Source organism: Doryrhamphus excisus, linkage group LG17 (genome assembly GCF_037039965.1).
Source record: "Doryrhamphus excisus strain RoL-2023G ecotype Guam linkage group LG17, RoL_Dexc_Guam_v1.1, whole genome shotgun sequence".
Classification (NCBI taxonomy): domain Eukaryota; kingdom Metazoa; phylum Chordata; class Actinopteri; order Syngnathiformes; family Syngnathidae; genus Doryrhamphus; species Doryrhamphus excisus.
The window spans coordinates 2,328,279-2,355,000 of record NC_136373.1 but is presented as its reverse complement, the minus strand read 5'-3'; the positions used below and the strand labels follow the sequence as shown (position 1 = coordinate 2,355,000).

Genomic DNA, 26,722 nt, shown 5'->3' with positions numbered 1-26,722 from the left:
TGCTGTGATCATGCATTAACACGTACACTGATAACATGCAATAGTTGCAGTATCTTGCTGTATTTTGATGATTTAAAACAAATGATTTAAGCCAATGTTCTTTCCTCGGCGCATTGATACAAGCAAACTAATGCCACAACCACATCCAGAGCGAATTAAACGAGTCTCCCACAGTTTATATTAACTGTCAGATGTGGATGGAATTTGGGGATATCAAGATAATTCAGAGGAGGAAAAGCGGCCAGTGTTGACAATTCGCCCTGGATGTCAATGCGTCTCCCACCGGTGCAGCAGCCCACAGCCGCCCCCTGCTTCCCGCGCGCACGGCCCACCACATGCCGGCGACAAACCCCACCAACTGCAGCTGCCGGTCACCTCCCGTGTGTGCCGACCGTAAGGCGGATAGCCCGAAAAGTGGTTGCATTCGCCGGACTGCTTGGAGTAAAATATGTGCAATTTCACTTACAAGAAAAGATTACTGACCTGGATGAACCTGTGTCCCTGGTTGTCCATGCTGCGGCATTCCTATGAATCCTTGCTGCATGTTACCTTGTTGGTTGATGGGCACTCTTCCTGGTGAACTAATACCCTGAGGAAAACCCTGTGGTGTTGTAGGCCTCTGAGCCATCATGGGGGGAGTTCCAGGTGAACTCTGCTGAAAAGGAGATGACGAGGACCCTGGGGACTTGGCGGTGAGATTGCCCTGTGGACCAGATGTCGGTGGAAGGGGTGGAGGTGGTCTAGGTGGTCCTACAACCCCACCAGGGCCAGCCTGTGGTCCTTTTGGCTGGGGTGCAGCAAACTGGCCCATTCCTGCCTGCTGTTGCTGCTGCAGCTGTCCTTGTCCCATTGCATTGAAAACCTGACCTGCCTGCTGACTACCAAACGGATAAGGTGGCGGCGGGTGACTGGGCGTCTGAACTGTGGCAAGAGAAGGAGGACGCTGAACCATCTGGGCTTGAGGTGGAGGCTTCCTCCAGCCAGGGCCTCCTTGGGCAGCTGGTGTCTGAAGCATTGCAGAGGGGGTCCAGCCAGGAGGCATTGCCATCTGGCCCGATGGGTTGAATGGTGGTCTGGGTCCAAGCTGAGAGAGCTGTGCTTGCTGTTGAGCTTGTTGCTGTTGGTGATGTTGTTGCTGAAGCTGTTGCAAGGCAGCAGGGTTGATTGGTCTTCCAGCCTGTATAGCCTGCATATGATGGGCAGCCTGGGGTGGAATGGGACCATGCGGACCAGCCTGTTGGTGTTGCTGCTGCTGCTGAACTGACATTCCTGGCATCATTGGATCCATGACATCTGTATGAGAATGTGCTAATTCAATACGGTCCATGAAAGTACACTACAATTAGATATCCAAGTACTTTACCCGTCTGTGATGATGGTCTTGAAACACGCGGATGCATCTGTCCACTGCTGCCTGGTACTAGTGCCTGACCTGGGCCTGGGGGAACCATCAAAGGATTTGCCATCCTCATTCCTGTATGTGAGAAAAGTGCATATTAAAGGGGACCCGTTATGCTCATTTTTGGGCCTTCGTATTGAGTTGTGAGTGGAACCTACTATGCTTTTATTCATATTTATTTATTACAATTATGCTCCACTTTTCTGACCTATAAATATAGTTAGAATGTTGTATTCTCGTGTTAAAAAATGCTGACGTTTCAGATAATGAGGTTTAAAAAAAATTCTGATGGAATATTATCTGTTTATTTACACTCTCTAAACCAGCCATCACCATGTGGCAAACTGCTGTCACAAAAACTCCATTATAGCAGTATGACCAACTATACCTGGACCAGGCTGTCCTGGAAAAGCAACATCCATTCTCATCTGGCCAGGTGCCCCGATTGGTCCATTAACTCTGACTTCTTGCCCTCGATTTGGTCCCCCTGCAACATTGATGGCCCCCTCTCCTGAAGAATATAGGGACAGATGCAGGTTACATCAAATTGTCCTTAAAGTTCTGATTGCGGGACTAATAACCCACTCCATTTTGTGACGGTGTCAGCAGGGATTCACAGCAGTGTGTGTTACAATTGCTCAAAATGGAACCACCATAGGCTGCGAATGATTGCTGTCATAAAACAACGGGTCATGCACAGAATGACACAATACATATTAATATATCCACCTTCAATCTGCACAGAAAGAATCCCCAGGTCTCGAAGTTGCTGCTGGTTGTTCTGAGCCAGCAGCCTAAGTCGTTCAGCAGCATCCCGTGGAATGTTGAAGGTAACACGCACACTGTTCCACGGCTCTACGTGCTGTGGATTCAGCTTCTTTGATTCTAGAACGGAACACAATTTCAATGTCGAATAAAATGAAACAATTACTGTTCAAACGTCTATTCATAGTAAGACTAATGAGTCGATATGACGGTGAGAAAATATATGTACTTTACTAAACGCATACTGTAAATGGACGCTGTTGCGGTTAAAGGAATATCATCTAGCATACACAACATACACATCTAGTGTTTATAGAGCCTGGAGAGCATATTAAAACATTAATTAGAATAAAAATATACTAACCCATATCAAGCACGTTGGGTATACCACTGAGGACAGTGTCAAGTTTCGTCATGAAGTCTTCATCTTCCATATTCCCCTGAAATGCAACAAAAACTGTAAAGTCTTCGCCCTCCTGACTTCTTTCTTCCGTGGCATCTTGGTGGTTGTCTCCATCCTCTACAGTCACTGGGCTTCCATGGCAACTCTCAGCATCAGCACCAACAGCAGAGTCCCTGTCCGAGTCGTCATCCTGCTCCTGGTCTTTAGTCTTGTGGGACAGCTGAGGTAGAGCGGCTTGGTGCACCATGCTCCTCTCTTTCTAGGAGTGGCGTTGGGATTCGTTTTATGCTGAAATTCCACACAGAAACACAAGCTATCTAAGTTCAATCATGTGCATCATGAGACATGTCTGGAAATCATTTCCACACTAAAACCACTTTGCATACAAATCATTCGCACAATTCGAAGTACTTCAGCAAAATAATGTGTGTACTTTACTCAAGTTATTTTCCATTGCCTGACAGCCAAAATAATGTGTAATTAATGGCTCAGCTAAAGAAAAACTGATACGATTGTCCCGAGCAGGGCTCAAATAATATACCTCCATGTAGCTTGGATGACAGGATCGGCCCAGCATTAGCGGGCCTGAATCCAAGCGTTTGCACAAATATAGCGGATAGTCGAGTAATAAAATAACATTTGTATCCATCGTTCAATGCATTTGTGCGCTCTGCATTGCGTAACAATAAGACTCGTCATTATACATTGAAAACGGCCAAACTCCGTAAACAGGAGGATCCGTTTAGCACCTACGCAAGCGTCAATTAGCAAGCGCTAGCGACATGCAGGTAACTCACCGTGGATGCATTGAAACGACACATAATAGAGTCACAATTGCCAATGCTCAGCACATCAGCTACGTGTTATTTACTGTAGGTTACAATGAGATGAGAAAACATCTTACCGCACATATTTTTCTGAAAATAAAGCCGACCTGTCGACATCTGCTAGCCAAATTAGCTAAGACAACACGGATAAAGAACTAGCCAGCTAACCGTTTCCGGTTTGGCTTTCCAAAATAAATTACAACAATGAAGTACACAGTCAGTTTTTACAATTATATTACAATCTTATGAGAAAAGTATTGTGAATTCAGCTCATTATTATTTTCATCCACATGCACTCTAAACTACTAGGTGCTAAAATGTACATGTACAGCAACGCAGACTCACAATGCATTGGCCGTGGAAGGTTGGATTATGTTTATTTCAATAACAGTGACTATAACATTAAATCAAACATCAAGTATTGTGCAAAAGTGTGCATGGCATTTTAAGCTAGCACCAAATGTCATGGCGCCAACCACTGGAGGAAGTTCTTCCAAGAGTAATTATAACTTCACTTTTACACTCGCATAAATCAACATGTCAGAGAAGGAATCGACAAAACCTTTTTTAAAAAAAATCAACAAAAGACGATAGCCTATGATATAGTTAATATAAAAATAGACATATTACAGCAAATTCATCAAACCATTCTGTAATCCCAGTTTTAAAAACACCCCTGGCATCAACTGTAAACACAAGTACATTTCTTCAATTACACTGTATATCCACATACAGTACACACAGTTGACATCAGTCATCATTATCCACACCTCTGCAGTCATTTGTGTGATTTTTCCACAGTTAACCCTTGCTTTTGTAAGCGAGCCAATCGTCATCTAACGACTTAAATCACGGGTGCCACAATAGCAAAGCACCTGCTTGAATATTAACAGCTGATTTAAATGCGAATATGCAGCCAAAGCACTGTACAGCATGAATGCTGGATAACAAAAATAGAAACGCAACACTTCTGCTCCCATTTTTCAGGAGCAGAAATCTGTTAGTGATTTTTCCTTTGACAAGGTCATCCTGGCCTTTTATTGTGGCCCGTGTAAGGCACCTTGCTATCCCAAATAGCACAATTTTAGATCTTTTGGAGATTGGAGCCAAAACACGTCTTGTAATAATATTTTTGTACTAGTATTTACTTCAATATTTCCTATCTGTACAAACACACACAAAGATGACTTTCAGATTCACTGGAATGCTACCGATGCATTTGGTAGCTACAGTATGCATTCTTGTATCTGTTCAGCGGCCCATGATTAATGGCATTGTGTAGCGAAAAACTGATCACCCCAAAAGCTTAGAGACTATGATAAATAAATGCAAATCTTAAAACTACTAAGTCTTGGACATAGTCAGGGCTGAGGCATCAGCACTACGGGGATCAGTCACGCCAATGATAAGGTCATTAGTTCTCTGGGTTCCTTCCACCAGTGACAAAACTTCCATCCTCTCAACTTTGTGACCTTTGGCTTGCAGCAGCTCAACATCTTCATCTAGAAATTCAGCTGTAAGAGAGAATGAGTCAGTAAGAGAGGACTTGTATATGAAGTACACTTATAACTAATTGCATCAGACAGCACTGCACCTAAATCCAAAATGAGTGATTGTTAAGGAAGAAAGACTTACAGTCAACCAGGAGGGTGTCTGGGTCCAGCTGTGGGTGGAGCCTACCATGTGCTAAACTGTCATTCAGGTTTTTACGTGAGGACAGAACATTCAGCAGCACCTGAAGAAGAAGTGATCAATGTGATTCCATGAACAGAAACACAAATATACAAAAATCCAAACAAAAGTCAGACTGCAGGATTGTTTATTTCCTCATTGGTTTAGATCACACTATTAATCATAACTCAGCTAATAACCTGTGTGATGCCACTAAGAGCTTTCGCTCCATTGGAGGATCCAACAGCCATGTATGTCCCGCATAACCCAATGGCTGGTCTCACAACTGTGGGCATCAGGAAGGACAATGGCCTCTTCCCAGGCTGGAGGCTGTTACGCTAATGACAAAATCATGACGAGGGATTAAAACCAATATTTAAAAACACAGTCGTGCATATGAATACTTACGGGGTTAGGTGTGGGGCTTTCTGTTTTATTAGGCCAAGAGAAGGCCATTACTTGGCTGTTCAAAAGGATTCCGGAAGGGGTCACTATCCCACTGCCAAATGGTTTATTTAGGGAGCTAATAGACCAAATCACAGTGCGTAAGAATGAGTCCCAACTGACGTTAAAACAAAATATTGCGTAAAAGCATACCTTACTATGGAGACAATGTGGTCATCTGGTCCCATGACCATGACTTGAGCAGCTACTGCATCCTCCTCCAAACTAAATGATGGCACGTAATGGCTGGCAGGAAACGCCTGAGAGTCGTTGATCATTTGGCGAAGCAAAGACGCATTTGGTTTGCTTTTAGATGGCAGAAAGTACACTTTAATGAACATGACGAAGAACAAAACCACAATATTCTAATTGGTGTGATTTACACCTCAACATCTTGGTGACTGTTTCGGAAACTGAATTGTCAAACATGGGGTCTCCCAGGCCACTCGCCAGGGCCAGAGCTATCTTCAAAGACTGGAAGACAACAGAAGATCAACGACTGTATGCTTTAAACGTTATACTGGGTCTGAGTCCAAGGGTTACTGCTACCTCTGCAGTCCTGTGGTAAGTGCTGTTGATGGGCACTTGGTTGGTGGTGTTGTAACCTTCCAGGATGTTGAGGGCAGTGATCAGGCCGATACCTGCATGAGGTGCTGGAGCCACCATAACATGGTGTCCTTCAGAAATATCCACAAAGAAGAAGTTGTGAAATTGTGTGTGGGAGTGGGGAAATAAAGACATGGAGCTCTAATTTCATAGACTGTCTGGCGCAGCACAGCGCACCCACGCCCCCATCTCTCCCACCGGCACAAGTGTCAAAGAGGGAGGGGAGAAGGCAGTTGAGTGTCATCTTAACCAATCAAATGAATTGCACCAGGAAATTAGAGCCCATACAATGAAGCATGCATGAAACTGTTGTTTACCCTGATAGTTGATTTGGGTCGGTTGCTGTAGGACAGTACTGTAGTTGGCAAAGTCATCTTCGGTGAGCACTCCACCACTGGCTTGCACCTTTAAAGAACGAGCAGCAATAACTATGCACTATTGGACTGTTAACAGGGAAATTAAAGACATTAATGAATCAGGCTCTGAACTGAATCCATTCACTTTGGCAAAGTTTAACATGATAATACAACATTCTAACAACATTTATAGGGCAGAAAAGGCACAATATGAAAATGAATTAATCTACACTTGTTACATTTTCATAATCATGTTTAGAAATGAGCAGAATCCTCCTTACCACAGCAACCATTTCACGAGACAGGTTTCCACTGTAGAACTCTGATATCCCTTTAACGGCAACAGCATCCAAGATGCTTGCTAAATCAAGGCGCCTGCTCAACAACCCAGAGAGTGGAACCTGGCCATTGGGGAGGAAGAGATCCCGAAATGCAGCCGAAATATTCCGGTCTTTAATATTAGCTAGCGCTTCAGCTGGAGACACATAAAGAAAGCAGAATATGTCAAAACGAATTTCAAACAGTGACGTAAATGTGCCAGATCTTACCTAAGTCATGTGTGACATTAAATCCATTTCTGGCCACATCTGCTGCCATGGTAACCACATCTTTCCACGCCATTCTAGGAAATTCACATCATCAAAGACTGGCTTAGGCTATGTCAACAAGAGCATGGAGATTTTTTTTGAAGGTTTCAGTGTTGAACGAGTAAAAGTGTTTGTTTATACTAAGTAATAAAGTTTTGACTGATGGGTGCTGATATTTTGTGCATCGTTAGATGCATGAAATGATACTTAAAACAAACACAGGCAATTAAAAACACATTCATGATGGTCTCCATGTAAGTGACACCTGTATGGTAATGTACATGACATATGAAAACTCCCAATAGTCATATGACATACGTACCTTCCATAAAGCTGGTGTGCCTGATGCATCCCGCTGAGTATACCTGGTACTCCAACAAGCAAACCCGGCTAAAAGGCACATTAACCTCATTATTAAACAAACTTAATAACGTTTGACGCGGTGAGAAAGTATACATCAGAGAAAATTTCTCACATTCAGCTCAAGGTTTGTCTGTAGCAGCTCTTCCCGAATGGCAGATGACGCTGTCTCTCGGAAGTCAATGACCCTTGTCTCATTCTTCCGGATGTCATGCACCAACATAACTCCCCCGCTGAATAGAACAGACAGGCAGAAACCTTTATATGTTGGTTTACATAACGCATGCATGTGTTCCTACGACTTACCCTCCTAAACCAGAGGTGTGAGGATGGACAATCCCCAAACAGAGGGCAGCAGTAATGGCAGCATCAACACTGGAGCCTTGCTTTCCTAAAACTTCAAATCCAAGAGATGTACACCGAGCCACATCTGTCACTACAGCTCCCTGGTGAAAGACCTAGCAAGGAACAGGCGATGGGTAGTGGGCCTGATATACAGGACGATGAGCTACAGGGTTTAGAAACTAGAGTAAAACTTTGTAGCGATCAGGGGCCAGTCAGTACACAATTATGACTTGGTGATGTAAATATGGAAGAAATGGAGTGGCATACGGTATTCCCATCAATAGAAAGGCTTTGTGTGTATGGCAAGGAAGACATTGCTCCAAGAGATTGCATAACAATAACAAACCCTGCAGTGATGGAAACTTTTTTCCACCTACCCAAAATAAACTGGAAAATACACACCGGACCAGCTGGAGCAACTAGATCTCATGCCTGCGATGTAAACAATCTAAACATACCGTCACGCTCCACAGTGAGCGGTTCCTATTGGTTTGTATTCATTATTCCAACATCGCCACCTACCTGGGGGTCTCCAAAGTAGATCTGCATGATGAGCGCCACAGTGACTCCCGTGGCGAAGGTGAGACAAGCAGTGATAATGACGGTCAGTCCATCCCGCTGGCAGGCACACTCTTGCGTAAAAGGATCTCTGGTGGTCTCCCTCAGGGATACGCCATCATGGTAGGCCAGGTCAGAGGCTGAGGATGGTAGACGCTGCAGACGAGCGGACTTCAAAAACACATCTGGGTCTGTAACGTAAGACTTGATTTTAATAAACAGCGAGCACATTCCTGCACATCTAGAAATGTGCTATATGAATCAAATCTATTATTATTAAATTATTGTATACAATTTGATAGCACCTTTAAAAGGCACCCAGAGTACTTCACACTCCTCAGTCACACACTTGTGGTGGCGAGGTACATCTGTAGCCACAACTGCAGATCACCACCAAACATACCTATTTCCTGAATCACTGGACAGTGTCCTTATAGCAAGATGAATCCATGTTTCATAAACGACCAAACACACACTGACTGACCCGTCTCTTGCTCGCCCAAGATGTTGTCTTCATCTTTGCGACATTTTACGGTGTTCTCCCCGGAGACCATCTCATCCTCTGGCAGCCTGGGAAAGCTTGTGATGCTCATGTAGTCCACTGGGGAGTAGGCGCTCCCCAATGTCGTCTCTGAAGTGGCATCTTTATCCACCACGGGTCCACCAGGATGTCCTGCCACTATTTCAGGAGCGGGGTTATACATGGCTGTTCTTCTTGATTCCCGGTGTCACGCAGTACTTTGTTTTCATTGAAGTGACAAGATAGTCATGCTTCCGGTCACATCGGAGCGTTGCCTCTTCGATTCCAGATGAAAATGGTAGCAGTTCTGTAGCTGAGGTACATTCACTTAGGTGATGACGTGTGATACCATTTTGGCTCCCTGTTGTGATTCATGGGCGTGCAGCTCTCATGATGATGCATTTTCGCAGGAACCTGCAGTTGATAAACACATGTCACCCAAACTTAGTAGCATATAACATAGTAACATATTTGTGTGAATGAAAGTGATTATTCTAACTAACAAAAAGCGTGGTGGAATATCCATACCTGTCAGGTCGGTTAGTGCGCTCCTTCATTGCACAAGCTAACGCGCTGCGGCTAATTCAGTTAAACCACGGACCTCGTCATAATGACGACAACAAACATTCAGTGTTTGTATCCGTCTGGGGAATGAATTAGGAAGCATTCCTTGCAGTTGTTGTCCGTTTTGAGGCCATTTACTGTCATTCTTCGTCAACAGGACGATGCTATTAGCTTGTGGTGACGCCACAGCAAGTGCCTTCCTTATATAACGCGTCCGACAGTATGGATGCTAAGATAAATATCGAGGAATTAAATATACTTGGCGACGTTCTCAGCACAATGTATGTCTAGCTCAGAATAAGGATAGAAGAGGTTTGTTGGACTTACTTGAGACAACGTTGTTGATGATGATGGCCGCATGCAGTATGTTGCTTTTTAAACATTCGGCGATCCATACAGACTAGGTGTTTATTAGGTGCTGGGGGAAACAAGGTAAGCCGACAAACTGGATTGCTCAGCTGCAAAGCTCGGCTCCAGTTACATCATCCGTCCCTCCCTCTCCTTATATGCTTAAGTGTCATGTCTCAAATCGCAGACATCCTTCCAGAATCCATACATTTCCATAATGTACCCATTTTCAGTGGTCTAAACAAAATAAAAAAAAGCAAAAATGCAATGACCCATGTCCATGAATGCACCTAATTTTCTTGTCTGTACTATGCACTTTCTCCATGTTTCTGAGTGACTTTGTCAAGCTTGACATCAAGCAGGGACTTGGACACACAGCTGCAGATATCTGCTGGAGAAGAGCAGAGAGGACAGCATTCTGTATTGTCGTATGCTTACAGCCAGACGATAGTTCAATGCTGGTATAGTATAGGGTAAGTTTAAGAGCAAGGTCCACTTGCTGGTATATGTACACTGTTGTATGCCAAGTATTATGTCTACAATGTTCCATATACAGTAATGTAAATATTGCATTTCTATATTCAATTATTTCACTCCAGGTCACTCCCCAAATGACGACACAAGATTCAGGCATTAACCTGAGCGTTTATTGTCTTGTTAGTTTTCTGTTCGGGTTGGTGAGTGGGTGTACCTGTGTTTTCTGAATGGATGCTGGAAGACCCATCAGTTCATTTTTGCATAGGTTTTGCCTGTCCGTGGACAAGTGTCCACTTTAGTGATGGAAAAATCATGACATCACAAAAAAACCATGCAGAAAAAGTGAAAGGCACAAGCACCATAAATATCAGATACATCGCATTTTATGTGTCTAAATATTCATTTCATCGGGGAGGAGTGTACAACTTGAGATGTAACATTTCCTATGTGTTGGTCAGCTGCCATCGTTTCAGGGCACAAAAGAAACAACATCAAAAACTCCCCAGACATTCAACATTTTTCATTTAAACATCCTATTTCTAATTACTACACAGGAAAATACAAGCATATTGTATTATTATGATACCTATACATGTTTTTTTTTATTTCTTTAAATATAAACTATAGTCTCCTGGCTCATCATGTACCTGTCCATGTCCTCACATCCCGTCTAAGAGGTTCAACACGTAACACAACCACTCCCTCTACCAATGGTTGGATATCTTTTACCCTGAATGCACACTTCCCAATGATCACTCACAACACACTGACAGGACATTTCCGTCTTACATGACAAATGTGAGGGGAAAAGACTAGCAGGATAGTTTTGCAGAGACACAATCATAAATAGATGTGTCATCTCATGTCTGTGCCCTGCAAAACACACACAGCAGTAGAGAGAAAAAAATATAAATTAACATATATTATAATATTTTATGAGATTACTATAAGATCAGAAAAAAACTATTTAGGGATATTATTCCAAAGAAAAATGAACTGAATGAAGAATTTAAATCGTACACACTCATCCCCTTTGCAAAGATTGTGACGGCATCGCTCGTTACACAGCAGTACAGATTGTATTGCAACTATGTATTCAGCAAGTACTCCACTAAAGTGGACCCAGTCAGAGGCGGTGTAAGCCAATGGCACATCAACTCTCAGCCTAGTGCCATTTTCCTTGTGCTCCTCAGTAAGATGTAACTCATATCGGGGGAAAATATTCTACTATGGCAACTGAACAGCCCTCTCCATTCTGATAAGGAGCACCGAGGTGAGGCGAGAGAGAGAGGATTCGCTCCTGTCCCACTGAACTCAACATTGTGGACTCGGGTCTTGAGAGATTTTGACATCTGAGTGCTAAAAATTGCGTTAGAATATTTACAAGAATAATAAAGGACTAAGCATAATGAATGTTTTTAGTTTTTTTTGTAACTTTCTCACCCACAAATAAAAAGATCACAAAAGTCAAACACAAGCACACAGCATACTGCTAAAACGTCAGACTCACAAAACTCTATGAGTGCAAACTTACATCCATGTTTCAATTTACAAACATTAGTATACACGTCAGCACCATTGTTTACTATTTTTGTTGAATACATATCTTTCAGCTGAATTTCTAAGTGGACCATGTTAAGAGTTTGGTGTGCATACAAGGTGGTGCTTCCATCAGAGGTGCTGATGGAACCTTTCCTTGAGTTTCTTAAAACTACCTCATGTTTCTATTAATGAAAGCAACTGATGAATACAAAGATCTTATTTTCTTTTTTTTGTTTTTTGTATAATGTGGAGAATCACAGCACACAGTGTATCTGGTGTGTGGTGTGCACTTTGCTTCATTTGGCAGATGACAACATTTAGTCACCATGACCATGCTGCGCAGACAACTTCATAATTAATTTCCATGCATCCATTTTCTATGCCGCTTATACTCATTAAGGGGTTTCAGGGGTATGCTGGAGCCTATCCCAGCTACACCCTGGATTGATCGCCATCCATATAGACACTCACATTCATGCCTACGGACAATTTGGAGTCGCCAATGAAGCAAACATGCATATTTTTGGCATGTGGGTGGAAAACGGAGTACCCGCAGAAAACCCACGCACACACGGGGAGAACATGCAAACCCCACACATTTTGTATTGGTGGAACCTTGCAGACTTTAGAATCAACAAAACAAAAACCAAAGAGGTATTTACAACCAAATCCGCTCTACACTTCTTAACACACCTTGTTACCCAAAGCAAAGGCCTGTATCATATTATTTATGCTTGCATTACATATTCATATTAATGATAACTTAACCGGTGTCTAACATAGAATTTGAAGGGAAATCGTCAATGCTTAAAGGGTCGCTTCACACTTTCCTATCAATGACAGTATTCTTCATCACATTACTTGGTTGTAAGTCACTGCATCATTTCATTTTTTACTCCTTAGTCTGTTTTGTTCACTCTAAGTGACAGGTAAAAAAAATCATTTTGTGCTTGTCACCCCCCCAGTCACTACATAGTAGGGGTGCTCCGATCGATCGGCCACCGATGGGTACGGATAAGTATCGGCAGCATACAACCCTGATCAGAATATCCCTTCTATATACGATATGTCCATCCATTTTTTTTAAATGTATCTTGAAGGAAATGATGGGTTGCTTTTTCTCCAAATAAGGTTTCTGTCATGCAAGGTTCCCACAATTCTTATCTGCTCAGTACAACCAGATAACTTCACATAAAATTGAAATAAATCTGTCATCATGGTTGTATTAACATAAAGCATGCGTTGGGGAATTTTGAAAGAAAGACTATGAAAAGGAAATCAATATAGCTAAACTTTGTTATTTTTCTCTATTACTGTGGTAAATATTTTTTAATTTGTATGGATACTGCAGTAAGTTGTTCTCGGATCTACTCTGAGGGCTTGTGTTCTTAACAGCAAAACAGGGCAGCAGACTATTACAGAATGCAGAATCAAATTTGTGCATGAATGTGCCAAAACAAAACCCGACATGTTCCTCGGATGCCCTCAGAGTAAACGGTGCCCCTCTTCTTTGGGGATTTAGTGGCAGAAGTTACGCTTGCTAGGCTGGTGGAGGAAGGTGTTTCGAGCGTGGCTTGCGTGACGTGGGACCTGCTCCCTGGTGCGGTTTTGGCGATGGATGCGGTTGCGGCTCAGGTGGCGGCGCTCAATGCGAGCTTTGCCACGCTGGACCCTGGCCACTTGGGCTACCTTGGGCTGGACATAAGGTCCAAAAGTCACCCTGAACGGCCCGGCGGTGTGGGTAGCCGGAGCGGCAGCTGGCTCAGCCACTCTGCTGCAGGACGGGAGATACAAGAAATGACTGTGGAGACATTCATAACGGTGCTGCTGAATGCGGAAGAGTGTTTTGTGTTTCTCACCTCACACTACTTGCCATGCTCATAATGCTTTCCTCGTCCACTACTGACAGGTTTCCGTTGGAGACTATGGACAGGTTGCTTGGGGAGACGTACACAGACATGCTGGGGTGCTCGATGAGCAGGTCCTCCATTGGGCTCGCTTCTGCGGTGGCTCCTTCTGCAGTGAAACAGGGGGGAGGGGTGACAAACCAGCTCTCATCCATGCAGCCTCTCACTGAGGCTCTCAGGCTCTCTGAGCCTGCCCTACTGCTATCCCCACTGCCCCCACACTCGCCGTCAGGAGGAAGGGACTGGGTGGAGGAGGCCTTGGCCATTCTGACCCATCTTGGGCAAGACGGTGGATCTGACAATACCACTGCCCCTTGCGTCTGACTTTTTCGTGTCCTACACCGTTTGTTTGGTGGGCGGGGAATGGAAGTTTGGCATTCAGTCCGTGTCAGAGTGTTTTCATGATTTGGTTGGTTACTGTCCTTAAATGGATGTGCAGAAATTTGGGCCTGTGTCTCATCCTCTACCGGCATTATGCAGCCAGATTGGTCTACGTGCATGGCACGGATGAGATCGGGGTAGGGGAACCAATAAGGTGGAGATGGGAGGATTTGATGCAGATGGCGTAGACATACAAAATGTCAGGCAGGTAGATCACATACGCACGCGCACACATACCAGTATGGGGGTTGTAAGGGCGTATACAAAATTGGAGAGGGGAAGGGGAGGGGGGCAAGGAAACACAAAACATCATTAGTTGTGTTGACCCTCCTGTTTTTTTTCCTCCTATGACTTAGTTTGTTTTAAAAGTGGACAAATTATGTTTCTATTCAGTTTTGTGGCATTCCCGTCCTGCTCAAGTCCTGACTACACAGCAAAATTCCTTATTGTTGTTGCAACTTAACAGTTTTACAACCATATTCTAGCGCTTAAAAGCAACATTAACTTTAAATGAGACTTACCAGGCAGGTTAACAAGCATCCATCCTTCCTCATCAGCCTCTGTCACACAGGGCTTGGGTCCCTTCAGCTCAGCTGCCACCTCTTCCACCTCCCCAAACAGTAGGTTGCTCAGACGTTGAAACATGACTGATATTGTCGTTAAGACTTGAAGACTTGGGTGCTTTTGTCCGGCACAAAAACGCTGTAGCTGCCTTTGAATGGTATTTGAGTTGAAATATAAGTTGTAGTTATATATTATTTACTTATTTTCATTCAAAGCCCTTGCTGGATCTTGATTTGGATGGGGGGGTGGGCTTCAGTAGTGCAAATGTAAGGTTTCACTTGGTTTGGAGCAAAAGGCCTGTAAAAGAGCAAAAATATGATCATGTTAGAAAACGGTCTTATTCATTGTCAGTATGTGTTATCAATATTATAAAGTGGGAAAAAAATGAGCATGTGAAATTACAATTGTTGCAGTTGTAATTTCCTAGTTCCTTTCTTCCAAGAGTTAGCCCAACATCTATAGTCCTGTATTGCTGTTTTCCTGAATTGAAGTGCATTTCAATGTTCCAAATAACTTTTCCTGTGACAAAAATATGACCTAAAATAAATCAAGGAGGAGCCTATTATATTGTAAATGTGTCGGCATTACAATGGCAAATAAGCTGCAAACATGTATGTACTGTACCTAGTTGATATTACCAATAATGCTTATGTGTATTATTAGTTATTTTTAGCAGCACAGTGATTTCTTCTCTCCACCTTAAAGCTGCAGCAACCAACCGAAAAGTGGAGTTTTGCTTGTAGGGGGCGGAGTTTCAATACATGGGCGTGGAGTAAGAATGAAAACAAGACGCGGTGACGTCACTACTTGCTCACCGACGCTGGCTCCAACCTATTTTATGTCGAAACGAAGATTCCGAGCAGTAAATTATAAGACAGTTTTAATACTAAAGTAAGAGGATGTTTCTTCTGCAGTCACTATATCGAACATATTGACGCTATCCCGTTTAGATTCGAATTGTATTCACGTTCAAATACGCTGCTGCAACAATGTTCAGTATTTGCAATCCATGAAAACACGAAGCCGTTTGGTAAAACTCGACGTGAGAATACGGAGACAGACATTCTGTCGAGAATCCAGGTTAAAGATGAATTATCCGTGTAAGCCCTCCAAGCTTGAAGGGTCAAAGCAATGACAGTCGGACGTGGCTCTGCGACGCGACACTCAAACGAGACATCCGCCGACACTGACGACGCACAGCCTCTAATACTTCAAAGAAAAATAAATGTTTACTGAGAGCCTCCGAGGTCCACCCAGACAACATCTACATCCGCCATCGACTTCACATCAGCATTTTGTGCAGTTTGCACAACAGCGCAGGATGCCTATTGGTGTCATTTTCCTGGCAAGGGCGTCGAAATACTTGCTCAAAACGTTCACGAATGTGAATAACCTCATTTGATGTGATGACTTCAAACACGGTAGTAAAATGTATTCGATACAATAAGGTCAAAGGAATTGTTCATTATAACATGCAACACCTATGATTTGACGATGACTGACGTGTCATCAAATATCACATTCAAGATAATATAAAAAACTGCTTACCTGCCTTTGCAATATTATTCAAGTTGTAAACGAGATCACACACAGTAGGAACGACAATTCTTAAAGCATAGCTTTAAATAGCCTTTAAGAGAGGTAGTTAAAACACCGTCATATAAAAATAAAAGGCTTTCTTCTCAGAAGAAGGGCTTCGTGTAAAATGTTACACTGTTTCAGATCATAACATCTGCAGCTTTTAGCTCCTTTCCGATCCTTTTTTTTCACCCCCCCTGCAGATTTCCTCTTGTTTATTGCTGCCTCCAGCTGATCCTCAGATCAGTATGTAGAACGTACAAAACAGCTGATTGTGAGATCACAATACGCAGGGCCACGCCTCTTGTCCCGCCTACACCAAACAGAGCAGCCAATCAGAATATTACACAGCCGCAAGCCGGGGCTCTAGGTAACAGGATGGGTGGGGAGGTGGGCGAGGGGAGCTGTCAAGCTGCTCACAGAGCGAAAGGCTGATCCCCGGTCAGCTGCTGCTTTCCCGCAGCCGGTGTTTCGAACAAAGGGCTGGGGGATGGTAAGCTGACTCGGGGTCTGTGCTTACACTCGGTCTACAACTCGGAAAATAATGTTTAACAGTTGAAAGGTTATATACTCGCAGCTTGCTGCTAAATCGTCCACATCCGGCGAGCGTTTTAACTTTGTTTGACCAACAGATTTGTACCAGTCCGATGCTGACACTTTGTACTGCATTACTTATATATTATTTCGAGTCTTACTGTATGTAACTCAACATGAAAGCCAGAAACAGACGTCCGGTCGAACAACATCATTGACCCTGCTGCCGTCCCTTCAAAACCAGCTTGTAAATAGACGTTTCCCACTTATCTCCAGACCTATTGCTCATCCCACTTGCCACTCAATACTCCACAGCCAATCAGATGTACTTTCAGTAAATGCAGCATTGGAGGAACCAATGAGCTGCCAGGAGCTTTTCAAAACCTGACTTTTTTAGATTCTGCCCCTGCTTTTATGAAAGTGGCGACTAATTAAATACATCAATGTTTATAATGGTTAAAGCTACTCTTCTGGTTCTAGGTAGCATAATAAATTATATTGTATGGTAGCACTTAGGAGGGTTTCTTGTCACTTCTGCACCTGAGGCGAGTGAATGCATGGTAATACATGCAGTGACTCCCAAAAAAAACAAAAAAAACAGGAAAACCCAGCAGCCTAATTTTTTCATTCATCAAATTGTGTCCTAAAATGCAAATGTGTACTTGCTGATGCTCTATAATACTCGACTGCTTTTTAAAATAGTGAAAAGTTAGCCAGGCTACATCCATTTCCCGATTACTGGGCCAAATTGTCCATTGCTGTATTGCATCAAGCACTGGAAGCATTTAAACAGACATTTTATTCATTAACCCAAAGAGCAAAAAATAAGTATAAAATGTCCAAAAAGTTGACAAAATTGTAACTAATTTTATTTATTTTTTTTAGAATTTTTTAAAAAAATTAACAGATTCCATAGAGCCCCACTTCTATTCCAGCTCCTAGCTATGATTCCTCTAGCCTGCCTACATGTTGTCAGGCTTTTATGTCTTTGCTGAGAGATGATTACAAGGGTCCAGTACTGCTTGAGCTTTGTAAAAACAAGATGATAAGGTTTCGGCCTATACGGTTACCAGGTGCTAGGCAACTCACACAGACACAAAAGCAAACACATTCACCTCACAGCGATGATTACGTGAGTGACACAAGTGTCTTACAAGAACAGTTTGTGTGGCTCATTAGTCGTCACGGGTCTGGTGGAACGCGGTAGCCCAACAAATACAGTAAAATCCTCATCTAACTGATTTTGCTTTTCTGTCATTTGTTGCCTGCTGCTTTTTTTTCCGGCCTTTACTACACAAAGAAGCTTCCATAACGCTCCCCCAGCTAGCTGGAGAAATAGGTGAGAGGTTAGAGCCATGTTCAGGAACGTGACATGTCGCTCCAGTTTACCAGCATGCCTGTCCTTGTCCCAGCTGACACAGAAACTACTGTAAAACCAGCTTTCAAGAAAAAAGATTGCTGGAGTGTGAGTTTAAATGTTGAGGCGTTGTCACGGGACAGGTCGAGTCAAACCTCTGACTCCTTGCATGTTGACACTTGTTATTTAAAAGATCACATGTGGACAATTTCATATTATATCACCATGGGGATGAGTCTAATAATGTAGCGGTGGATTACAAAATGGCAACATAGAAATGAAAGAAAAAGCAACGCACGACCCTTTTGAAAGCCGTGTTTTGCAACAGTAAGGACACCACATGGAGGGAAGAACATTAGTTCCCAATGACCTTTTTCCACCTTCTTCTGCAGCTTTTATTGTTGCTCCCCTGCGCTGTCAGCCCTCTCTGCTGCAGCATGCTGGCTGTTTGCATATGATAAGAGAAGCGGCACGACAAGATAGACGGGACCTGGCCCCACAGCTGTAAAAGCAATAACCCTGCATGTGACACAGTTTTGAATTTGAATAGTTTTCCAACATTTACCAGACTATTAAAGCTCTGATATTCCGAGTATGTCTCCGGCAAACGAGACAGCTCTGATACAAAGCTCAATGAAATTGTTTTTTTTTTTTCAAGGTGACAGCCAACATATGTCCTGCACAGCTAAAGGTTATCCTCAACTGCACTCCCAAGATAACCCCGACACATACATAACACTTACTCAGCACAGACACAACATGATAGCTTTCTGTCCTTCTTCCAAATTACACAATGAAGTTGCTCCTCCCATATTCTGGGAGATCCCTTTGCAACTCATTTTGTCGACTAAAGGGGCGAAATATGACATCCTCTTCCAACTTCTCTCCTTCCCTTCTTCAGATTCCTTCTTGAGCCATCCCAAAGCCCGAATGACATGCGTGCATTCCTGCAGTCTGTCCCTACAAGGCTAGAGCGGACATGGCCTGGAAGAGTCCTTGGCAGGGGTGACTGATAAACACAGCCAACGTGAGAACAGGCTGTGCAGTGCCCCTAAGTTACGCTCCCTTGGAGGATGTACAGTAACTATATGAGGCGGTTATTTCCAATTCCCTTAGGAATTAGGTCAAGTGGATGACGCAAAAGCAACATATATCATCTATTGGAGATCAATTTGTTATGGATATGACAAATCAGTCAATTTTCTTCCACTAATGCTAATGTCAAAATAGCAACAGGCAATGTGAAGATTGAACTTTACATTTAGTATTTTTATTTTTTCACCGTTAACAGCAGGTCTTGCAGATAACTACACATTTATCAAGTCATTCTTTATTTCATAATTATATAAAATCTATCAGTTTTATCTGAAAATATGTGAAATACGTGAACTCAATAGTCAATACGGTGATTTCTACTAAGGCGGAAGAGGGGATGTAGCTCAGTGGTAGAGCGCATGCTTTGCATGTATGAGGCCCCGGGTTCAATCCCCGGCATCTCCATTTTGCTTCCTCGCTTTCATTCCTTCCTATACACACCCGAACAATACAAACAATTTATGAATTGTATTTTACTCATTCACTGCCAAAAACATCTATTAACACTATTCGTTTTTTTTAACGGTTATGCATCTTGTGTGTGAATTTCAGACCTGTAGGCAATCTCTGGCCCACTAGGGGGCAACAGTTCTGTTTTCCTGTGATCGGCAGACGACTGAAGTTGCTGAAATGCTCAGTGACAGAAAGAAATGGCAGCAGAGAAAAAAAATACACTAAAAAAGGAAAGTGTAAAGTTTCTTTCCATATTGTCAATGGTTATTTATTTAAATACTAAATATTCCATGGGTCTTGAAAGTTCAGCAAAAAATGCACAAAAACTGTGAGTCAAATAAAATAATACATTTTAAATGGCCCTGTAGGAGAAGCTTATTATTACAAAGATGAGTTAAATCTTTACACCGCTGACACCAGGTCCACATTCTATGACTCCACACAATCAGGTACATACAGTACATTCCTGCCACAAATGGATGTGGTCTGCTTTTAGCAAGTGGGTAGATGCAGCAGGATACACTATCTGCTATGAAATAAGACCGCACTGACGGACGGCCGTGGCCTCACATCCACTATTCAGGGCTGCTTAACCTGCATGCATGCAACATGTCTGCACAATGTGATCTAAAAATATCATTGCATAATCGTCACATTGCAAGGAGAAGAGTAACGCAAACACGCCCGCCAAGCTTTAACTCGTCTTTGCTGAAATGAGCTTACAGTACTATTACATGACCTTTGACCTGTGATTGGGTGGCACCTCTCAGCCAAAGTCAGCTGGGATGGATGGACTTTATCGTCATAAATAATAATGCGATATTGTGCCGGAATACTGAAGACTGGCTGCTGCCGCTTTAGTGTCGTGTTTCATATTTCTGTGTTACACATTATGAACACAGAGGGGCGACACATACATACATATGTACGTACATACAGGAGACTGTCGTACAGGAGAAATAAAAAAAAAAACCAACATATGCATCAGTTTGTTGCTGTTGAATAATACATTTTTAATTGATTTGTGTATTTCCTGAATTTTTAATTTTTATTCATGTTTGTCGTATTTAAATGTTTCAGATCCTTAGAAATATGTAAATATTATATAAATAACTTATTTGGACACAAAAAATCAAACTACTAGTAGCAATATTGTTTGTACAGCAGCAGATTAGTGGTTCTACTATAAAAAATGAGTGAAGTGACACAATTACCAAAAACAATTTAGTGTAATTTAATGGTAATGATGCATCAGATTACAATTGAGTGCATCCCATAATCAGTTCCCAGTTCCACATGTCCAAAAGGAGTAGGAAGAAGCAAAGCTTATTAAATCCTACCCCTCCATCTGGTACTTTTACAATCAGGAACTGTTACATTTGTTCACTTCCTGCTTTCTATAATACAGTTTAGGTTTTTTTTTTAATAATGTACCTCGTATCGAGTACAAGGTGATATGAGCATCCAATGCCATAATGGGTACCATAGTAAGTGTCAATATAGTGATATATATAGCACATCATGACTGGTTCAAGACTCTTCATCCTTGTATTTAGCAAACATCAACTGCTTTTGTTTAAGTAATGAAATATGGTGTATTTTCTTATTTTAATTCTTAACCATTCACTAGAAAGACAACAACCATATGGTGGCAATACAGAACAAGTACACACTGCAAGAGGAGATTATTCTAGAACTAGAGCTACAGAACACATGGCAAACAATAAGGAAATGTCGGGAGATTAAAAACAGTTGGATTCAGTAGCCCTGCTGTTTGTCTTCCAGGTTCAATGAGGTAATGACGCAAAGTTCTAAAGACAATATACATCACTCAGATTGCATTTTTTTGTCATTCCAACGTCTGAATACCAAGTTGGCCGATGTAAATGACGCTGAGTGACCGTTAGCCATCGTCTGAATATATGAATGCTAACAAAGTACTCGATTATTCAAGAGCCATCTGTTTTTTTACATGTCAAACCTCATCTATTGGAAACTCACCTGCAACTTCTCAACCTGCGGCAGGCGTCGACTTTCCTCTTTTGTGGGATGAATATCTGTAAAGACGTGTAAATGGAAAGGTTCGATGGCACAGTCTTTCATTTGATTGCTTTGACTCACCTGCATTTTTAGGTACCGAATGACGAACCGCCGACTTCCTGTTCTGACATCATAAGCCACACCCCTTGTAACACACAAATACAAGCATTTGGTATGTTTGTTGGTAGCTAATTATACATATTTGGTCAAATTAAGCTCCTAACTATCATTTCATAGTCACACAACGGCTCAAAATGCTGTGTTTTTTCATAGTTTATAGGTTAGAATGAATATATTTTCTGCAGGTTTCAGCACATCGGGTTTAATCCCCAGGGCATGGGTTTCTAACATCTGTTCTGAGTTGAAAACTCAAGTTTTGTGTCTTCTGCGGTTCACGAGGTCACTTTGACCGGGTTACAACACCAACCGTCAGCCCCTGCAGCCAAAAATGCAAAATGTGTATAATCAGGTGGAGTGTCCACTGTGGAATACGTCGGTTAGCTAAAGTTACTGTAAAGACCATTTGTCCCAGTCCACCAGCACCAGACTAACAACTGGGATTACTTTCACGTGTGTCTTTGCTATTTGCTTTTTTGTTTTTATTAGCGTGCTGCCCCCCTTTGACCTCCAGTCTAGGCGGCGTCGTCGTCAACAAGCGACTAACGACGTGTGAACTTTTGGGCATGCCGTGACAATGGCGCCCACGGACAGATGCATTCACCCCCTCCTCCTCCTCCACCTCCCCTTCCCCGCCCACCACCACCACCAACCCAGCCTGCCACTGAGCTCTTTTAGCAATGTTAAACAGGAACACTGACAATGGCACCTGATTTCAGGCCTTGTGAACCCCACACAATTGACAATGCGGCTGCTTTTACGCACGTTTACGCACGGCAAGAAACGCCTCGCATTCAATCCAACGTGCCCTGAAGGCAGCATATTTCGAACCAGAGCACCTTTATATTGTCCGCCATTTAGTTCGGGATCATACTGTGAGCTAACCACGCAAAAACAGTACCTTGTCTCCATCCTGCTGAGAAATGCGCCAGGATGTTAGAAGCTGACTGCAGGTTATTGTATCGTGGAGAGCCTCTGTCTGTCTTCCACAGCTTCTCCACGAATCTCGTCCATAAGAACCCCCCTAAAGCAACAAGCTCCCACATGTACACATCAGTAAATGCGTGTCTAGAATCTACACCAATAGGGGGCGCTGCAACCAAAGTCAAACATTTGCTTATTTTTTTGCATTTAAATGCACTTTTACGCAGTTAGTAACTTTAATCCAAAAGATTGCTAATCAGAAGCGTGAAATGCAAGGATTAGATATGCGATTCAAAGGCCGGGCACCTGTGGCGAGTGTCGCCGAGAGAGACACACCCAGCGTGTTTTTGGGCGGGGAAAGTGCCCACCCACCCCGCTGCTTCTCCTTCTTGACGACTATATGAGGAGGTGACGGTGCAGTGATTCCCCCCACCACACTTTTCAGCCCTCGTCAGACGCTGCTTTGCTTTGTGTTTCCTTCTCAACAAGAGCCAGAAGAAAGAGAAGAAAGAGAAGAGGCTTCTTACACCTGAGCGTGGGAATTATTGTTAAACTTCAAGATGCCTCGGTCGTTTCTTGTCAAGAAGTATTTTTCCAGCAAGAAGCCACCATGCTACAGAGATAGCCACCTTGAAAGCCAAACAGGTATGTAGAAATGCTAACTTCTGGAGTGAAACACACAATAAAGTTCTCCTAATTTGATTTTTTTTTTTGTGATTGGCAGCTTTTGTTCCAGAAAGCTTCCCACGAGCTGATCTTCCCACGCAGCACTCAGCCCTGACCTGCTACCCCACAGACCCCTTCGGCAGCATGGACGCTCTCCCCGCGCCCCTGTCCCCAATCGCTCCATCCTCCCTCCCGCCGTCGCCACTCGGACCTCTGGACCTCAGCAGCTCTCCCTTCAGCAGCAGTGGCGAAGAAGAAGAAGACGGGGGTCGTTCCTCGGCCCCCTCCAGCCCGGATGTCATCCAACCTGCGTATCACTGCAGCAAGATCTACGGCAGCCACGCCGCGCTGTCCCACCGTCAGACGTCCCACCATCAGCTCCCGGTCCGCTCGCCTTCGCCGCTCACCGAGGCCACGACGTCACGGCCGGCCTTCCATTGCAAACATTGCCCCAAGGAGTACACCAGCCTGGGCGCCCTGAAGATGCACATCCGCTCCCACACGCTGCCGTGTGTGTGTCCCACCTGCGGGAAAGCCTTCTCCAGACCGTGGCTCCTGAGGGGACACATCCGCACACACACAGGTGGGTTGAACTCGTAACCATCATCCTTTCATCCTAATAACGGAACTCTTTATTTCATTCAGGTGAACGTCCGTTTGCTTGTCAGCACTGTAACCGCGCCTTTGCCGACCGCTCCAACCTGCGTGCACACCTGCAGACGCACTCCGAAGTGAAGAAGTACCAGTGTGGATCCTGTTCTCGGACCTTCAGTCGCATGTCTCTGCTGCACAAACACAAGGCCTCCGGATGCAGTCCCGCTACTTAGCGCTCAGTCCCACCTCCAGGACTTTCATTGACTTGAGTGCCTTTTTTCATTTTTTTTTTTAATTGGTGGCTGCAGCGACCTGCATGTGTGTGTGTGTGTGTGTGTGTGTGTGTGTGTGTGACCTGAGAGCAGCTGGACATGCAGTTAAATCCTAGGAAACTCCCAATGGTGCCGGCCGGTCCGGGACTCTGGCCATGTTGCAGCTGCTTGGGTGTGTTATTTTGTGTGTGTGTGTGTGTGTGTGGATGCCATTCCTTATTATACATACATGATGTGTGTGTGTGTGTGTGTGTTGAGACAGCTGCCTGTGAAGGTGGGTGACAGGTGACCCATCCTGGGAGCTCCACAGGGTGTCATCACCTATGAATGGACCATTTAAGCTCGACCAAATGACCCAGTTTGCTTTCACCACTATTTCTCTGGTGTCTTAATGGGATGTGTTTTTTTTTTTGTAAAGGTTTTCACCATTTTGTTCATCACATGCCTTGTTTTCACTTCCACGTGTCAATAAATGCTTTGTTGTAGAAAAAAAACATGCTTCAATATGATTAAACATGGACGCACAAAGTCCTAATGAGTTCATCAGGACAGATGTGACAGGTTATGAATGAGAAGTAAAGGTGTGTGTGTTATTGGTTTGTGTGATGGTGAGTGATATGGGGGGGGGGGGGCACCTGCACACACCTGCCGGGCTGTCAGCATGTACTTAGAAACTGACATGGCCGACACATGAATACAACAGAAGAGTACTTTTTTTTTTTTTTTTGGAGAAAGTGACATAATCTGACTTTGGGAATGCCGCTGACAATTTTCCTTAAATATGGAAGCAGGAAATATCGAACAATCATGCCCGAGAGAGGCAGTTGATTTATAAAATCATGTCACGGGCCGGAGGTTGGACACCCTTTTTGCCTGAGAGGAACTCGTGTAGGAAGTGTGTGCTTACTGCTTCCATCCTAGGGTGAAACATGCAGGGCACACATATGGCAGCAATGTGTCCACAATGCCCCCCCCCCCCGCTGCTGCCGCCCTCCTGACCCACACACACTGACGCCAGCATGTCTTGGTGAGGTAACAGCGTGTTTCCTGCGATGGCTCCCTGTGTTGAGAGGTGGATGTGCATTATTTTGGTGTGTGTGTGTGTGTGTGTGTGTGTGTGTGTGAGGGCAGAAGGAGAGATAGGCGCTTGGAGGGCTGCATCTCAGATTGCATGACTTGGCTTGCCCAATGTAAACACCCCCAGAAAGACTATACACATGCATGTGGACAGATGCGTGCACACACTCGCAGCTCCATGCAAGAAAAGCAATAAAGACAATTTTTTTTTTTTTTTTTACTATTCGGCTGTTTTGAAATCCAACTCTTACACCTTAATGCTTTACGGTGCGTAGGTGGCATCTATCACTTTGTGGCTCAGGGGCAATGAGATCACTAGCCTTGCCATCTCTTTGTGTGTGTGTGTGTGTGTGTGTGTGTGTGTGTGCATGTCGGTAATATCATATTGGTTGCCTCAAAGTGCTTTGGTGTTGTCAGTGTCATACATGCCGCCCCTGACTAATGTGACATTCCTGAGCCATTAGTGACAGACATACAATACTGCTGTGTCACAGAGAGGCTGCGGCTCCGTCTGCTGCTTTTTAGTTATTGCGCATGTGATGTGGAGGGGTGGGGGGGTGGGGGGGGGAGAAAGGGGATTGCCGTCATTTGTGTTGTTTGAGGCAAAAATGAAATATCAGCATAATCTATAAAACATTTTATAATGCTTGTCCTGTGTTCACAGGTGAGCTGGAGCCTATCCCAGTAGACTTTGTGTGAGGTAGGTAGGTTTATGGACCAAATGGTTGAAACCCAGAGCTACCTGGCTACAACACATGACCGATTAAGCGTTATAGACGGATGCTATCTTGCCTAATGGAACATGGCATCAAAAATACAGACAAAAAAATTCTTCTTTTTGGTCAACAGACTCAATTTTCAATAAGAAATAGAAATATAAATCCAACGAATCCATCCCAGGAAGTCAAAAATATTAATGCGTTTATCCCAATCACGCTTCTGTCGCTGCCAACTGAAAAAAAAAACCCATAGAATGAGATGCACCAGTAAAAACACACAACCAGTTACATCGAGAACTCACACAAGTATACAAACAAAACATAAATATTTGTTTACATAACAAATTTTTGTCTGTGCAAAGACTCGTATAACTAAATGCCTTGTCCCAGCTCCGGGAGTTAAATAAGCTTCAAATTTTTTCCCCTCCACTCAGTCTACATAGTACTCAGTGCTAATGTTTGGGACACAGGAAATGGCCTGTCAGTGGTGTTTGAACACAACACTTAAAAAAAAAAAAAGTGCTGATGTGAAGCATCTGTGTGCGGATACACCTCTGTAAGCGTGGGCTCGTACTGGATGAGGGACTCATCCATTTTTGAGGTTCCCCATCTTGCCCATAGATTTCACTATGTTGAGTAATTAGCCGAATCTGGTAATCAATGAGCAGTTAT

General features: G+C 43.5%; 4 protein-coding genes and 1 non-coding gene across 18 annotated transcripts in view; 2 read left to right on the top strand and 3 right to left on the bottom strand.

Annotated features, from left to right (window-relative positions):
- ncoa6 (nuclear receptor coactivator 6) overlaps nt 1-3,577 on the bottom strand; it is a 12,587-nt gene extending 9,010 nt beyond the window's left edge. For 6 of the 7 annotated variants that reach the window (XR_013630105.1, XM_058085201.2, XM_078797759.1 and 3 more), the window contains exons 1-6: nt 3,472-3,577; nt 2,529-2,855; nt 2,129-2,284; nt 1,788-1,910; nt 1,364-1,474; nt 484-1,293 (exon numbers count right to left, since the gene is read on the bottom strand). Coding sequence is in view for 6 of the 7 variants with exons in the window: in XM_058085201.2 (XP_057941184.2) it covers nt 484-1,293; nt 1,364-1,474; nt 1,788-1,910; nt 2,129-2,284; nt 2,529-2,814 (1,486 nt within the window). In the remaining variant the exon portion in view is untranslated. The remainder of the gene's footprint in view (nt 1-483; nt 1,294-1,363; nt 1,475-1,787; nt 1,911-2,128; nt 2,285-2,528; nt 2,856-3,471) is intronic. The other variant, XM_078797757.1, reaches the window with a different exon arrangement.
- A 177-nt stretch (nt 3,578-3,754) lies between these two features.
- Nucleotides 3,755-9,893, bottom strand: ggt7 (gamma-glutamyltransferase 7). 3 transcript variants are annotated; one of them, XR_013630106.1, is made up of 17 exons: nt 9,733-9,893; nt 8,806-9,255; nt 8,286-8,512; nt 7,725-7,876; nt 7,534-7,651; nt 7,381-7,448; nt 7,020-7,093; nt 6,753-6,946; nt 6,433-6,520; nt 6,059-6,186; nt 5,895-5,983; nt 5,663-5,815; nt 5,474-5,588; nt 5,266-5,403; nt 5,030-5,129; nt 4,606-4,908; nt 3,755-4,553 (listed from the first exon to the last, which is right to left on the bottom strand). XR_013630106.1 is itself a non-coding variant. In XM_058084407.2 (16 exons), the coding sequence occupies exons 2-16, from the start codon at nt 9,023-9,025 to the stop codon at nt 4,739-4,741; spliced, it is 2,034 nt and encodes a 677-aa protein (XP_057940390.2). In that variant the 5' UTR covers nt 9,026-9,255; nt 9,733-9,893; the 3' UTR covers nt 3,755-4,738. The 3 variants fall into 3 exon arrangements, 2 of the variants coding, with proteins under 2 accessions (XP_057940390.2, XP_057940391.2); XM_058084407.2 differs by having other exon boundaries at nt 3,755-4,908; XM_058084408.2 differs by lacking the exon at nt 9,733-9,893 and adding an exon at nt 9,370-9,622 and having other exon boundaries at nt 3,755-4,908.
- A 485-nt stretch (nt 9,894-10,378) lies between these two features.
- On the bottom strand, nt 10,379-21,665 carry tp53inp2b (tumor protein p53 inducible nuclear protein 2b). 6 transcript variants are annotated; one of them, XM_058085561.2, is made up of 5 exons: nt 16,173-16,470; nt 14,582-14,921; nt 13,906-14,169; nt 13,632-13,788; nt 10,379-13,546 (listed from the first exon to the last, which is right to left on the bottom strand). In XM_058085561.2, exons 2-5 carry the CDS (start codon nt 14,703-14,705, stop codon nt 13,291-13,293), a joined length of 801 nt encoding a protein of 266 aa, XP_057941544.2. In that variant the 5' UTR covers nt 14,706-14,921; nt 16,173-16,470; the 3' UTR covers nt 10,379-13,290. The 6 variants fall into 6 exon arrangements, with proteins under 6 accessions (XP_057941544.2, XP_078653902.1, XP_057941542.2 ...); XM_078797776.1 differs by lacking the exon at nt 16,173-16,470 and adding an exon at nt 21,643-21,665 and having other exon boundaries at nt 13,632-14,169; XM_058085559.2 differs by having other exon boundaries at nt 13,632-14,169; nt 16,173-16,469.
- Nucleotides 19,522-19,593, top strand: trnaa-ugc (transfer RNA alanine (anticodon UGC)). Its single transcript has one exon. It is a non-coding gene; the product is annotated as a tRNA-Ala (tRNA).
- Nucleotides 21,666-23,105: 1,440 nt separating the features above from the next.
- On the top strand, nt 23,106-24,725 carry LOC131137147 (protein snail homolog Sna). The gene is made up of 3 exons (XM_058084745.2): nt 23,106-23,367; nt 23,447-23,971; nt 24,034-24,725. Exons 1-3 carry the CDS (start codon nt 23,283-23,285, stop codon nt 24,213-24,215), a joined length of 792 nt encoding a protein of 263 aa, XP_057940728.2. The 5' UTR covers nt 23,106-23,282; the 3' UTR covers nt 24,216-24,725.
- Nucleotides 24,726-26,722: the final 1,997 nt, after the last annotated feature.

What these genes read in the sequence shown, in the direction of transcription:
- ggt7 (XM_058084407.2), bottom strand. Translation starts at nt 9,025, where the DNA reads ATGTATAACCCCGCTCCTGAAATAGTGGCAGGACATCCTGGTGGACCC. An exon ending in AGACAAACCTTGAGCTGAAT is followed by an intron (nt 7,449 to 7,533) that starts GTGAGAAATTTT and finishes TGTGCCTTTTAG; the next exon opens with CCGGGTTTGCTTGTTGGAGT. An exon ending in TAATGTCACACATGACTTAG is followed by an intron (nt 6,947 to 7,019) that starts GTAAGATCTGGC and finishes ATGTGTCTCCAG; the next exon opens with CTGAAGCGCTAGCTAATATT.
- tp53inp2b (XM_078797776.1), bottom strand. Translation starts at nt 14,705, where the DNA reads ATGTTTCAACGTCTGAGCAACCTACTGTTTGGGGAGGTGGAAGAGGTG. An exon ending in GATGCTTGTTAACCTGCCTG is followed by an intron (nt 14,170 to 14,581) that starts GTAAGTCTCATT and finishes CCATGCACGTAG; the next exon opens with ACCAATCTGGCTGCATAATG. An exon ending in AGCATGGCAAGTAGTGTGAG is followed by an intron (nt 13,547 to 13,631) that starts GTGAGAAACACA and finishes CCCGTCCTGCAG; the next exon opens with CAGAGTGGCTGAGCCAGCTG.
- LOC131137147 (XM_058084745.2), top strand. Translation starts at nt 23,283, where the DNA reads ATGCCTCGGTCGTTTCTTGTCAAGAAGTATTTTTCCAGCAAGAAGCCA. An exon ending in CCACCTTGAAAGCCAAACAG is followed by an intron (nt 23,368 to 23,446) that starts GTATGTAGAAAT and finishes TGTGATTGGCAG; the next exon opens with CTTTTGTTCCAGAAAGCTTC. An exon ending in ACACATCCGCACACACACAG is followed by an intron (nt 23,972 to 24,033) that starts GTGGGTTGAACT and finishes TATTTCATTCAG; the next exon opens with GTGAACGTCCGTTTGCTTGT.